Source organism: Fulvia fulva, chromosome 12 (assembly GCF_020509005.1).
Source record: "Fulvia fulva chromosome 12, complete sequence".
Taxonomy (NCBI): Eukaryota; Fungi; Ascomycota; class Dothideomycetes; order Mycosphaerellales; family Mycosphaerellaceae; genus Fulvia; species Fulvia fulva.
In genome coordinates, this window is record NC_063023.1 from 912,173 (window position 1) to 926,483 (window position 14,311).

At 54.4% G+C, this 14,311-nt stretch overlaps 6 protein-coding genes across 6 annotated transcripts; 3 read left to right on the forward strand and 3 right to left on the reverse strand.

Moving 5' to 3' along the window:
• Positions 1-541: 541 nt before the first annotated feature.
• Positions 542-1,067, reverse strand: CLAFUR5_13567 (uncharacterized protein; the record flags this gene model as incomplete). The annotated part of the gene is given in 2 exon segments (XM_047912715.1): positions 542-810; positions 830-1,067. The coding sequence occupies 2 exon segments, from the start codon at positions 1,065-1,067 to the stop codon at positions 542-544; spliced, it is 507 nt and encodes a 168-aa protein (XP_047768902.1).
• Positions 1,068-1,659: 592 nt separating this feature from the next.
• On the reverse strand, positions 1,660-6,354 carry CLAFUR5_13568 (Cytokinesis protein sepH; the record flags this gene model as incomplete). The annotated part of the gene is made up of 2 exons (XM_047912716.1): positions 1,660-5,850; positions 6,034-6,354. 2 exons carry the CDS (start codon positions 6,352-6,354, stop codon positions 1,660-1,662), a joined length of 4,512 nt encoding a protein of 1,503 aa, XP_047769168.1.
• Positions 6,355-7,952: 1,598 nt separating this feature from the next.
• On the forward strand, positions 7,953-9,146 carry CLAFUR5_13569 (uncharacterized protein; the record flags this gene model as incomplete). Its single annotated transcript, XM_047912717.1, has 1 exon — positions 7,953-9,146. The coding sequence occupies one exon, from the start codon at positions 7,953-7,955 to the stop codon at positions 9,144-9,146; it is 1,194 nt and encodes a 397-aa protein (XP_047769167.1).
• Positions 9,147-9,461: 315 nt separating this feature from the next.
• CLAFUR5_13570 (uncharacterized protein) lies at positions 9,462-9,830 on the forward strand (the record flags this gene model as incomplete). Its single annotated transcript, XM_047912718.1, has 1 exon — positions 9,462-9,830. One exon carries the CDS (start codon positions 9,462-9,464, stop codon positions 9,828-9,830), a length of 369 nt encoding a protein of 122 aa, XP_047768805.1.
• Positions 9,831-12,498: 2,668 nt separating this feature from the next.
• On the reverse strand, positions 12,499-12,903 carry CLAFUR5_13571 (uncharacterized protein; the record flags this gene model as incomplete). Its single annotated transcript, XM_047912719.1, has 3 exons — positions 12,499-12,531; positions 12,594-12,679; positions 12,732-12,903. 3 exons carry the CDS (start codon positions 12,901-12,903, stop codon positions 12,499-12,501), a joined length of 291 nt encoding a protein of 96 aa, XP_047768806.1.
• An 859-nt stretch (positions 12,904-13,762) lies between these two features.
• On the forward strand, positions 13,763-14,106 carry CLAFUR5_20102 (uncharacterized protein; the record flags this gene model as incomplete). Its single annotated transcript, XM_059462942.1, has 2 exons — positions 13,763-13,792; positions 13,885-14,106. The coding sequence occupies 2 exons, from the start codon at positions 13,763-13,765 to the stop codon at positions 14,104-14,106; spliced, it is 252 nt and encodes an 83-aa protein (XP_059319170.1).
• Positions 14,107-14,311: the final 205 nt, after the last annotated feature.

Below are 14,311 nucleotides of genomic sequence, written 5' to 3' on the forward strand. Positions count from 1 at the left end.
CACTGAAAGCTGGGCCCGAATCATCCCCTATAGCAGAAGAAGAAGTTCTTCGAGACTTTGGAAAAGGTTCTAGAGCATCACACCAATTGCAGCTACTCTCTTCGAACAAGAATTCTATTATAGCTATACAAACCTAGCCTCCTTAATAATCCGGCATCGAGCAATGACTTCACAAAATCTATATGGCTCCGTATGACTCATTACTGTATCGAGTATCCGGAGACAAGTTCGAAGACTGATGATCATATCGAGGATATGGCCGGGGTCCAGAAGACGGTTCTGTTCGGACGTGGGAAAGGGGTGGAAGAAGAGAGGGAGGAGTGGAGTAGACTCCTTAGAACGAGACTCGATCGGCGGTGAAGGGGGTTTCTGTGTGTTTAGCAAGTTCGGTGCTACTGTGAGGGAGTCTGGCGCGAGGAGATTCTATTAAAAGCGTACTCTGGTAGCGTCCAAAGAGATGGACGACTAATATGGGCACAACGCTGCGCACCATCCACCTCTCCCCCTCACCTCACCCATCCCTCCCCTCCGCTCCTCCTACTCACACCTCCCCAACCCTCACCCCCTCCCTCCCCATCCTCCCCATCTCCCACACTCCTCTCAAAAACGCAACCTCCCACGCCCTCTTCACCATCTCCGCGGCAACATACAACTCGCCCGCCTCCTCAACTCTCCCCACCGCGTTCAACGCCTGCATCTGCTCCGTAATCCCCTTGAATCCCTCGCCCCATTCCTCACAGATCCTGTCCAGGTGGGCCAGGTACGCGATGCTGGCTTCGGCGCGGAGGCTTCTGCAGGTTCGGAGAAGCACTGGAGGGGGGGGGGGTACTGTGAGGAGGTTGGTTAGTGGATTGATGAGGTGGGTTGAGGGAGTTTTGTGGGGGCGATACTTGGTCGTAGTCTGGGAGGATGAAGGCGTAAATTTTGAGGCGGATTGCTGGATCGATGAGGAGGAGGTGGCAGGGGCCTTTGTAGGTCTTTTGGAGTTTGAGGAGGGATTGAGTCTTGGTTAGGATGCGTTTGATCGGGGAGCGTTTGGTGGGCTCGTTGTTGCGGTTGGTGGTCATTTTGCTTGTGGCGGTGGTCAATTGCTTCGTGGGCTGTGCTCGACGTCGAAGAAGAAGCTCAGCACGAGTCCGAGAAGTATTTTGTCGAGCATGTGCTTTCAGCGTCTTCACATTGCAAACGCTGGCTCGCGTTTCATGTGCGGACATATGAGAGCCGCGATCCTTGCAACGCAGCATGTGCAAACGCCACTCCGTTACATTCACTCGACACGCCACGCCATGCTCACTCACTCATCTCATGTAATTATGCATTTCTACCACTCTGTTACTATCACATCACTTCCAATCTGTCGAGTTCCCACTTTACAAAATAAAGCAGCGCCTTCGCTATGATATGCCCGCGCATCTCGAACGTACTCAAAACACTCACGATTCTTCTGTAACAATATCCTATCCCGAACCATCGCAGATCCGTGCTGTGCCGCCCGCAAAAGTGTGTATACCCATGTTGTAGTCCAGACAGCCAAAGTCCATTTCGCTCAAAACGCCGCAAGAAACGCAACGCACAAGTACAAAACATACGAGATATGGCTCACTTGGAGCTCTTCGGTCGACGGCAAGGACTGCCAGATTGATGCGTTGGGGGCGTGAACTATCGCCCGCCAAGATCAACACTGCTGCCTTGCCTTCGCTTTCTTTCCTTCACAGCTAGAGCACCGCCTCGAGGCGGTGGCATGTGTGTGGGTGTGATTTGGTCGCTGTCCGCGGGCTGGACTGAGCCACGTCTGGAAGAACTGGGTCGTGTCTCTTCTTGAAGCGCAGGAGCCAGACTCATGCGACTGCTAGGTCTCTGTATGCCCTGAGGAGGCACTCTGCTAGAGCTTCTCGATGCAGCTATGCCATTGATATTCTCCATCGATGCTGACGGGCGGTGATGACTCCAGCCACCTGCTGAAGACGAGCCAGAACCGCCGTCACGGCTCGCTGGACGGTAGGGAGAATTCATTAGGGATGATGACCCTCGTGATGCCGATGAGAGACCAGCTCCACTGCCGGACACGAGGGCGAGATCAAAGTAGCCTCTGCTCCTTACCCGCTCCAGCCCCATGTTACTCGTGATTGGGGTGCTGCTAGCAGATTGCGTCAAAAGTGGTGATGGCGACATCATAGTGCTGCTCGAGCTTCTTCGGTTCATTGGCCTGCCAGCAGAACTGCCTCGAGCACCGGATGCCACAATCGCGGTCGCATGCTCGCTGTGCCTGACAAGCTCCTCAGCCAGATTGCGCACCAAGATAGCAGGATCGTGTTTCTCGAGTTCTCGGACTGGCTCGAGCAGCCCATACTGTCGCAGAAGCGAGCCCTGTTCTTCACAAGCGTCGCAAATGGATCTGATGACACGCAGGAGATTGAGTCGGACAAGCGCTTTCTTGGAGTGCACCTTGACCGCCGCTCTTTCGAAGAGACTACGTTGTGCTAAAGTGGCCGCAACAGCAGGACTTAGTCTGAGGAGCTTCTGCAGTGGCTCAAGCAAGTTTTCGAACGCATCCGCTTTGCTTTCATTGAAACATTGCGCGATAGAGCTGGCGAAATTGGAGGACGGCGAGAGCAAGTGTTCTTCCACCTTGGCAGTCTCCTCTTGCAGCCAGATGAAGATGGCGTCTAGTGCTGTGACGGCCCAGTATTGATCAGCAAGCAAGCCGACATAGAAATGCAGGCCCTTGTTCTGCCACAAGATCTTGCGTCCAACCTTGCCGGAATGAGCCATGTCGCACAGAATTGGAAGTGCGAACTCTTTGAGTGGCCGTTCGGTCTGCACGATGCGCTGTAGCAGTGGCACAACCCCAGAAAGTGCTGCATCTTCTTGTCGTGCCTTGGACAGACGGCAGAGGTTGTACATGGTGTTGAGCACCTGGTTCGAGATCTCTCGGAAATGAGGCATCTTCATGCTTGTCTTCAGCAGATCCGTGAGCACTTCGATCGCATTGCTGTTTTGTAGTGCATCCAGTGTTGTAGCCAGCATACTCAGGTTCTTGATAAACTTCAGCATCGTAATCTGATGCTGAGGGTGCATCCGCTGCAGATCTTTGAGCACTGTCTTCAAGACCATGCGATCAGCGACAGTCTCCTTGACATGATTCTCTGCCTGCGAGAATAGCAGAAAGATGTTGACAATGCGGCCTTCGATGACTTCTGCAAGCTCTCCATCCTCGTCCAGAACACGATTGAGCACAAGCGACAGCGGGTAAAGGACTGAGCTGCGGGAGAATATCCTGCAAAAGTCATTCTTGGGAGTCGGTCCTTGCATCTCGAAGACACTCCAGATACCGTTGACGCCAACCAGAACGAGCTCTCGGCCTGCCTCGACATCGTAGTCTTCTTCCAGAAATTCAACCAGAACATTCAGCCCGCCACAGCTGACGAACATTTGCAGTGTCAATGTTGGTGTCTGATACATGGTGCGCACAAAAGCCGCTGCTTCAAGTCTTATCTCGGAGCTGTACTTCTTGTGCGCGAATCTCGTAATGATTGGGATGCCACCGACGAAGCATAGATTCTCCTGCACCTCAATGTTGTCGCTGAGTATGCAGTTGACAATCTTGAGAAGGCGAAGGATGATGTGTGGTCGTGTCGAAGTCTCCAGAATTTCCAGTATTGGAAGCATACCGTGACTGCTCACAATGACCGACTTGACATCGGGCGACTCCCATAGAATCTGCAGTAGATGGTCGATGATTTCTGCCAGCACTTCTTCCGGTTGCCCTAGCTTCATGTCCGACACGAGACCTTCGACCACGGAGCACAACCTTGCATGCTTGTCTCTGGCAACGTTGGACTCGAGATCAACCTCATCAAGCTCCTCTTCAAGCGCAGCAAACGGATCGTCATCTTCATCTTCTTCGTCACCCCAGGACATGAAGCTAGTGAGCTTCAATGTACCTCGCTCCGAAGCAGTCTCGCTACCACCAGATATTGCTGACTTCGGCGAACGGCTCTTGGTCGTGCCGGTTTGGACTTGAATTGGCTCTTCGTCGAACACGAGCTCCGTGAAGTCTTCATCGTTGTCGTCTTCGGCATACTTCTGTATCTCGAGTGAGCTTCTAGTCCGCTTCATTGCCGCTGCGTCGTGAACGAGCTGTGTGGGAGTGTGCGTTCTGCGCCGCCGCATGCTACCACCAAGCTTCGTCTGCAGCCCAAACAGGTCCTTCGGGTTGACAGGCCTATTCGGGGAGAAGCCAGCAAGCTTCTTAAGGAATGCATCTTCATCTTCGGCAACAAGGTCAGAATAATCTTCTTCGTCTTCTTCACGGAACCTCTCCTTGTTCGAAGACGTGGACGGCGCCTTTTTGAGTGGATGTGGAGGCGTTGGCTTTCGTTTCGGTATGGCACTCTGCTTGTGGACTGGCTTGAGTATCTGTGTTCGTGGTTGAGAGTCTTTGCTTGCCTTCCGAGAATGTTGATCAGTCGATCCGGACCTTTTGGAATGGCTCGAAGCTTGAGGTGGCTTGTGTTTGATGTCGTCGTTACTTGTCCGAGGGGGGTAGAAAGGACGGACCGTCTCCAGAGCATCACCTTGTGCGAGATGCATTGGTGATCGTACAGTAAGGTCGCCTTCAAACTCTTCGTCCCACTCTTCGACTTTGCCGTCCATCTCCGGTATGACGTCAAAGTTGGCATATTGTTTCAGCTTTTGGGCGCTGAATAGACCATCCAGACCGTTCTGCTGTTTGAGACGATCTGGTATGTGCAATCCGCTCAAGCCCATCCTGAGGGACTCAAAGTCTTGATCCCAGTTATCCCTGCCCTCATCGTTGATCGGAGACTGAAAAGCTTCTGCGGTTTGGGACTTTCGAGTGTTCAATTTGAACGCCGGCTTTGATGTCTGATCAGCCTTCGCCTTCGATGCAGTCGTTGCACCTAACGCCGAGCTTCTGGACACAGGCCTGGAGCCCAGTTTCGTCGAAGGCCTTCGCCTGCCATTAGCTTTGTCTGCAGGAGGTGGGCTTGCTTTCAGAGCCTCGTTCCACTCTTGGACACTCTTGATGGCCTCGTCGTACTCAGTCGGCTTGCTGGTGTTGCCTCGTTTCGCTGAGACAATCCAAGGATGCTTGAGCAATTTCTTCGCTGAAACTCTGAGGTTGGGATCCTTCTGAAAGCATTGCATTAAGAAGTCTCGTACCAACGGGCTCGCTCCTTCAGGCAATGGTGGATGATCATCGTTGACGATGCGGAAAAGTGCTGGCATGGGTGCGAATTGGTGGTATGGCGGTCTGCCGTCAAGAAGTTCTATCACAGTACAACCCAAGCTCCAGATGTCGCTTGCCGTAGTCGCGCCAGCAAGCTCGATGACTTCAGGCGCCATCCAATACGGTGTACCAACTACGCTACCTTCCGTAATACCTTGTGCCTTTGTTGCCACACCAAAGTCCGCGAGCTTGATCAATCCGTCCTTGGTGGTGAGGATGTTGGCACCTTTTATGTCACGATGTATGACACCTTGTTCGTGCAAGAAGAGAAGTCCTTGCAAAGTTTGTGCTGTGTAGAGCGCGACCAGATTCTCCGGAAACTTTCCGAAGTTCTTGCATATGCTGTGTAAACTCCCTTGCTCGCAGTACTCTAGGATGATGTACAACGAGTCCGCAGACTTGACGAATCCATGGTACTTGACGATGTTCGGGTGATGAAGATTCTTCAGCAGGTCGATCTCTTGCATGATGACGTTGAGCTCGGTCTTTGGCATGTCAGATAGGCGAATCTGCTTGATGGCGACTGTTTCTCCGGTAGACCAGTTCAGAGCGGCGTACACGCTGCCAAAAGCACCCCGTCCCAGGCATTGGCCTAATTGCTGCCACATGTTAGCATGTCTCAACGTGTGGTTCCAGTGCCTCTAAAGTGGCTGCCAGCTGGCAAGCACGATGATGGCTGAAACAATGTTTCGCCTTATGGTGATGTCTTCAACATCACTCCGCCACTTCAAACTTGGTCTTGCCGACTGGACCATTTGAGATACGGAAAGAGGTCCACGTACATAGTCTTTCAGCCCTTCCACCTCCTTAGCATGTCTCTGTGCAGTTCCATCCTTGCTAGGCAGCTTCTCCCGCATCGCCAGGACACTAGAGCGTCTCCTCGCGGGTCTGACATGGCCAGCATCACTGCCATTCTCCTTGTCTGAACTGCCGCGAACCTTGGCGCTCCTTATGCCTCCCGATCCAGCGGTATTGGTCGTGTGTTTGGGGGTGGAAGTACGCGACTGCGCGACCGGCACGCTCCCACGTTGTCCATGAGTAGCTCTCGTGCTCGCAGGCGAGCGGATCGAAGTGGTAGCAGGAGGCGAGGGAAGAGGCGGCATTGCGTGGTGTCAACGCGGCGCCTATCGTCGGTTGTTGGTCGGATGTGGTGTGGTGGAGGACATGTGGGAGAGGGCGATGGCGATGGCGCTGGACGTGTCGTGGGCGCTCATGATACGGGCCAGTACCGCTCTAGGCTTCTGGAGGTGTAGGTGTCTGCCACCGACAGCAATCGCAGCTGAAGGAGCAGTAGCACGCGAGCAATGGCGGCAGGCGCAGCGGAGATGATGTGGGAAGCCGAGCAGCTCTTGCGCCCACTTCCTTCCTGTGCACTTGGACGCGTCGCGCACTTGGCCGACTCGAAATCCGGTTTCGATGCTGTTGCGGTGCACTGCAGTCGGCTTGGCTTGGGCGGAGTCGCGCGTTCATGGAAGATGCTTGGGATGTTACACCAGTAACACCACGACTCGTTGAACAATCGACAATTAAGCTCAAGCTCTCGGTACTGCCGCCCGATGGAACATGGGTTTCCTCCCGCTAACGTGTTTCCATCAACAAATCCTTGTACACAGATCGCGTCTGACGCGTTCCTACTGTAGATCTGGTTGCATCCATGTCTTCTTTCACAACAGCAATCAAAGTTGAAGCACTCCAATGTTCTTTCCGTGAGAAGACGTCTTCGCGGGAAGCTGCATCACCAACATCATGGGGCGGCAAAGTGGACGGCCGCTGGCCGCTGCTCCACGTCTGACGCTCTCACTGCGGGGACGTCACCACCTGGCCACAGGCATCTTCACCAAAAACAAGAGATTGGTGGTGGCGGGTACAAAAACACACAGCACACGGCATAGGCGGCGACACAGCGGCTGGCAGCGATGTGAGGGCACGATGAACACGCTCGAAGCCGTGGAAGAGCCTGACCTGGCAGTAGTGCCCAACCCAGCCGCTAGGGAGGCACGAGTGAGCACTCGCATTCGCACTCCTCAGCAAAGACAGTTCACTGACTGCCTACGGCGCGAGCTGCAACACTCACCGCCCTCTCCGCCGCATTTCACACCAAAGTACATCGAGACTCGCCATGAAGCTGGACGCCGCATGGGTCGAATAGGTAGGAACTGGCCGATGAAGATGACGAGGCGTACCCCATTTGGAGGTTCGGCGTACCAATCACTCCATGATACATGGATTGGCTGTGCCTTGTGTAACGCGTTGCCAAATGCAATGCTCGGCCACCCGAACGCCGCCTGCGTCGTGCATCACCAACAGAAGCTCACACCTCGGGGATGCCTTTCATCTTACTTCTCGGTGTAAACAAACCGCCGGTCTAGTTGGTCCTACTTTGTGAGTACGGAAGGAGTCAGCCCCGGCTGAATGCTGACCACGAGGGAGCTTAGCTATCATACCAAGCATAAGCAGCCACGCTTATTCTGATTTACAGCAGCGAGCAGAGTCTGTGGGTGGTCAGCGAGACGCAGCCACGTCTCACATGCATGAGACCACGCGAGCGAACATATATACTTCCCAGCTTCGCCCAGACATATCCTTCCCATCAAGCACTCAACCAAGCAACTCCAAGACAACAACATCAACTCTTGTTTCCTTACTTCCTTTGTATCTCCTTTGTATCCTGTCAATCATCTGCGCAGAACAACCAATCACAATGTACACCAGCACGATCGCTTCCGCCGCCGTCCTCGGCCTGGCTACCATCTCTATCGCTCTCCCAACACAGAAGACTACCAACAGCAGCTTAATCGCTACAACCAAAAGCTCCAGCAGCGCCAGTGCCTTCAAGTTCCCCTTGGCCAATGGCTTCCCTGACATCAAAAACCCATCCGACCACCTCACTCAAATCCAGCAAGACGCCCTCGGCACCCTCCCCAAAGCCGCCGCCAACGCTCCCAAGGGCGCCAAGCCCCAACCCGACTCCATAACCTCCCTCGGTTTCATCGCCTTCAATGAACTCTTCGAAGTCGCCTTCTTCACCGATCTCATCACCAACATCACCACAAGCGCCCCCGGCTTCGGCGATGGCGACCTCGAAATTCTCGGCCAGAAAAAAGACGACATTCTCAAAATCCTCACCACCGTGCTCGCCCAAGAGGAACTCCACGAGCTAAACGCAAACGGCGCATTCGAGACTCTCACCGGCCACGAGATTGAGCCGTGCCAATACATATTCCCCGCCTCCAATTTCCGCGACGCGATCCGTCTCGCGGCGACATTCACCGACGTGGTCCTGGGCACACTCCCGGATATCCAGACCATCTTCGCCAACGACAACGACAACGGCCTCATCCGCGGTGTTGGCTCCGTCATCGGCCAGGAAGGCGAGCAGAATGGCTTCTACCGCCAGATCTTAGGCAAAAACCCTTCCGCTCTCCCCTTCCTGACCGCCAGCGCCAGGGACTTTGCGTTCTCCGCTATCAACCAGAACTTCGTCGTCCCGAGTTCCTGTCCGTCTCTCGATATTCTCAAGCAAGGCGGTCTTAAGATCTTCGATGTGCTTACCGTTGTCGAGGCGCCTGCTGAGTTCGAGCCGAAGAATCAAGATCTCAAGTTCTCGTTCAAGACCAGCCAGACGAACGTCGCAGCCCCTAAGACCAACTCTTTGGTCGCGCAGCAGAACTTTTTGACGTATGTTAATCAGCAGAATGCACCTGTCTCGGTGGCGATCGAGGATCAGAGTATTGGGGATGATGGTGCGATCCACTTCACTGCGCACTTTCCCGGTGCGGATAATGAGATGAATGGACTTACCATTGCGGCCATTACGACGGGCAAGGACTTTGTGGATGTTGATACTGTGGCTAAGGCTACGCTGTTTGGGCCGGCTTTGATTGAGATTGATTGAGTGCGTAGTTGGGGGGGGGGGGAATGTGCTTCGAGGGCTGATGTTGGGAGCATGGCGTGGCTGCCAGTGATATTGTGTTGGGGGTGTTGTGTTTGGTGTTTTGGTTTTTCATTCTGATTTTAGTAAATAGAAGTGCTTGAGATAACGACTATCATTGACTAGGCCAAAGATGTGCCCAAACTCTTTCGACTAGGCCTTCGTGTCATTTACCAGTCTCGGCGTCTTGGCAGTGCCTTTGTCACATGTCAGCCCGAACGTCGTAAAGGTATGTAAACACTCCAAGCTCAACATTTCTAGCGAACCCTTATTAGCTCAATGGTACGGCGTGGACTTGACCTGCTCGGTGGCATTGCTGGCTGTGGTGAACTGGCTGAGATTGCCGCCTTGGATGCTAAAGGCAGAGTGTGCAAGCGGCGCAGAGTCGAAGAGTGTCCGGCGCACGTTATCGGCGAAGGCGGGAGTGAGTTCCAAGACCTGGCGAGTGTGGACATGAGTGCTGACAGCAGAGTAGCCGCGAACATGCAGCCACCAACCAACTCCCGCATCAAGACTGAGCCTGGTCTCAACCCAGCTCCCGTCACCTCCACCAACTCCACCACTGGCCAGCAACAGTCGATCCAGGTGATCGACTTGTCGAACGAGGGTGACGAGCAGCGTCAGTCTTCGAAGTCTCATGTCTGGTGAGCAGAGCCACGCTGACCTTGATTGAGTAGCATCAAGGCCGAGCCGGATGAGTCCGCCGCGCGCAAGCCCACCAGCAAGCGTCGCCGCAATGATCGCCGCGATGGGGACGACTTGAATGAGCTCGATTCCATCCAGTCGCCAGTCACTCGCACCACCAAGCGCCGCCACGATGAGGACGACGTCGACGACGTCGACGAACTCGATTCCGACTAGTCGCTAGTCTCTCGCACCAACAAAGGCCGCAACAAGGTCATCAGCATCGATGGTGATGATGTCGAGGACATCCAGCCAGCCCGCCCACCACGCCGCCGTGGCCAGGCTCAGCGTACAATGGCCATCAACAACAAGACCAGCAACCTTCCTGAGCTGATCAAGCACATCGCCTACCTCCAGTAGCCAGATCCAGGGCGTGGCAAGGGTCGCGTCTGGCCAGAGGAGGAAGACGAGAAGCGTCCTCGTCTGCCAGGTAGCCTAGTGGTGGACAGCGCTTGTCGGTAGATATCAACTTTCGAGTTGCCCCACGCCCAGGATTCCAGTGACCGGGAACCCACGACCTCGGGCTGTGGAAAATGTTCGCTCCCGCCGAGCGCGTCGTCGTTTTCGCTGCAAACGTCGTTGCCCGAGCCTGACGGCGGACCACAGCGCTGTGTAGACTATAGCAACTTGCGCGAAGCGCCCGCGCATTGAAGTGGTCCCCATCGTGACTGGATGACCTTCAAGCGGCAAAGATCAAGGCTGAGCTCAGCTTCGGCCCAGCAAATATCGCCGAGTGTACCACGCGCCAGCAGCCAATCGAGGTGATCGACATGGAGCACGGTAATATTGTCGAGCGTGAGTCTTCGCAGTCTTATGGCTAGTGAGCAGAATTATGCTGGCCTTCAGGAAGTAGCAAACATAAAGTCCGAGCCGAAGCAGTCCAGCTCACAGGCAGGCTGACTTCACCTTGCGACCAGAGCCACCATCGCTCGTGAGCAGCGTCAGTCCCACCTCCGTGCTACCAGTCGTTCCTGCCACTCCGTCCAATGTTGACAGCGACACTGAACTACCAGAGCCGCCACAGTCTCCGCAGAATCAGCTTAAGGAAGCGGACCGCGACAACACTGAGCTGGGGGGATTGCCGCAGTCTACGGAGCCCGCGCTTATTGAGCTTCAGTTCCCCTCAACCTTGGACCGCGTGGCCAACGCTAGACACATGTCCAAGACGCAGATGCCACTGTTGAAGATACTGATGGTAATGACGAGGATTGCGGTGAGGCGCTCGAGCTGTGCGACTTCAACCCGAGTGAAGATTAAATACCTGACATCGAGGAGGCTACATTGGTAGCCGATAAGCGTTCCCCTTCCTCTTGATGATTACAAGGCTCACCACAATGTCGCAGATGGAGTTCAGTCGGCTACACCCATCGCAGAGGCACAGGACTCAGCCCACTATACTCGGAACAATGTTCAAGCACTTCTTCTCGATGCCTGCAAACATCACGACGACCCCGAACTGCAGCCGGCCATTCACGGCTTTCTGAAGCGGCAGCAAGCAACCGAACGCCGCCCTCCACCGACCACTCCATATCGCGTAGGAAAGTGCATCTTCTCGGATCCAGGTGTTGCGAGAGACTGGCAAGAGCTCGAGGAGACGACTACCGCATCTCCTTCATCCAGACAGCACAAAGAATTCGCCAATGGTCGGCCTGTCACACTACACCACCTTCGAGACGAGTCCAAAACACAACAGCAGCATCCTGCACCGTGCGAACCCTTGCATCAGGTTCGTTGATGCGTTTCCAGGCGTTGCCGAGTCCGCGATGTTACTCAACCAACAACCGCTTCGTACGCAGCGGACAGGTCCGTATGACATTTCATACTGCCGACTTCCAATGGCAGTCCAGAAGGCGGCCAACATCCTCGCTTGGAAGTCATAGGAGTTTTCTACTGCTTGAGTGGGACTGCTCTTCGGCAAGAACAACTTTAGGGCCTACTGTGGCGAGGGCCTCTGTATAAACGAACTTTCTCTGTCGCGGGTCACTGACTGAGGTAACGTGTTCAGTGCTTCGTGGAGGCCATAAACTTGGACGAGGAGGACAATCGTCCTATGATCGAGCGGCTGGCGTTCGTCGTTTTGGATCTAGGCATGAGACAGAAATCGTTTCTGTCGATTGTGCGCTTCGTGTCGAGGGTATGTCTACAAGACGATACTACCCCGACCTGCACGCTGCGATGTCGAAGAGCGTCATATATGGGTATCGCCCAGCTAGCTAAGTCGGAGATCAGGATCTATTGAGGAAGGTGAAGGGAGGGGAAGAGGAAGAGGCGAAGAAGATGGAGTCGAGACCACCCGGCATTTCCTCGGCACTGACTCACAACAAAATGCATCTCATTTCGCTTCGAAACTCTCGAATCCTCTTCCTACAACGGAGATCATCGCATGCTTTGGAAAATAACACATCAACATCATCACGACACCTGAGGCCCGGTCAGTTCGCCTGGATGCGCAATCGATGCAGTCAAGATGGAGAGGTGGAAGTTTCGGCTGATCATCTCTATATTCCACTTCGTAAACATGGCTTGGCATCAGACCAAATACATTACATGAAAGCTATGCTAACGTCGCAGCACAAGAGTCTTGATGTTGGCAACTATGTATTCCCTTGCGCCTGAGTCTTCTCTCGATCCTTTAGACGTTGTGGCAGATGAGAGCCTGGCCAGCCTGGCCAGCCTGGATGACATTAGCTTTGGTCGAATCACAACCTGGAACGGACGACAACTTACAACTGGGATAAGGCAGCACATAGCAGTGGTGCCAGTGGCGGCGCAGTCGCTGGTGAGGGCTTGGGAAGAGGTAATGCCGCTGGATGCTGTGGAGAATGTCAGTTTGGGATGTGTACTCATCGACGCACTTATACATACGGGTGTTGCAGGTCACAGCAGCAGCGCCGAGCACATCAAGCTGACAGCATTGAGCGATGTAGTTGCCGGAGCAGACACCGCCGTTGGCATTGCCAGAGCCACCAGCAAGGCCGCTGAGACCCTGGTTGGACTGGCCACCGATTGGAGACGACACAGTGTTGCCGTTCGCCATGTTCAATCCATTTCCATTGCCCGAAATTGGGAGGTTCACGAGTGTGCCTGTCTTATCGGAGCCAGTGCTGGACTCGCCCTTGGCTGGGCTGCTGACGGAGCCGGAGCCGGACTGGACGTTGGCAGCATCGCCACCGAGCATGGAGTTGCTGTTCATGATCGAGGCGCCGTTTATGTTATGGTGAATAGGTGCATTTACGAGGGTACCAGTGGTCTCGGAGCCAGTGTTGGAGTCGTCGGACTTAGCTGGGCTGCTGACGGAGCCAGCGTTGCCCTTAGCAGTCGAGCCAGAGCCAACAGCGTTACCATTGAGCATGTCTGCGTTATCAAGGTTGTCATGCACTGGAATATTGACGAGAGGAGAGCCAGAGTTATCCTTGGAGCCAGCGTTTGATGGGGAACTGGCGTCAGCGCCTGAGTTGCCCTGGGCAGAGCCGCTTGCTGAGCCTCCGAGCATGGCATTTCCATTACCCACAGCCGCCGATCCTGCATTTCCGGTGACAGGAGCATTGATCAGAGACTCGGTCTTGTCGTCTCCGGAGCCAGTCGAGACTGGGGATGACTTGGTGGTGTCGTTGCCAACAACACCGGAGCCAGAGCCTTCCTGGCCCATGGAGACATCGCCAGGAGCGTTCACCAGGGGCTCGTGGCTGTCAGATCCGCTGTGCCCTGGGGAAGACTTGGTCGGGTTGTTGTCCTGCTCCTCTGTGGGCTGTCCGTAACCAATTGGACCGGCGGCAGCCATGGCCACGAGGCCAGCAACGAGGAGGAACTTCATTATGATTAGGTATGTGCTTGCGATGAACGATCGAGAACGAGTGTGATGCCCGAAGACGTAAGGAGTGTACTTGAGAAGCTGGATGGATGTGCTGTTGCGGATGATGCTGGTCCTAGAACGCGACGGCCAGACATTATTATACCTGTCCTTCGCTCATGCAATACTGCATTCGGCAGTTCGCATAGTGCAGGAGGTCGAATCCACCTTGGGCTTCTTCTCAGGAGCACAATCTCTCAACAGGTCGTTGGCGTCCGTTTGAGACTTGGGGAGAAAAACTATTGTCGAAAGACAAGGCATCGATTGGCAAAAGATGTTAGTGTGAGCCAGTGCACGAAGCCATTGGCCGCTTTCGATCTGCTGCAACCGATGTTCAAAACTGTCATTCCAAGACAAATCATCTGCCGCATTACTCAGGGACATGCGTAAAGGCAATACATGAAGCAGCAAACCCTCGACTGATTCTAGATCTGCAGAAGACGTCTCGATCAAGGAGGGAAGGTTGCGGAGTCCACGCCGGCAGCACCGCACGAGGCAGCCAACGATTATACTGCTACTAGTATCGCGCTTGTGGTTGCTAGGCAGATCGGGACGTCGCTGTCATCTATTCTTGTAGCTTAAGCTGACTTCACCT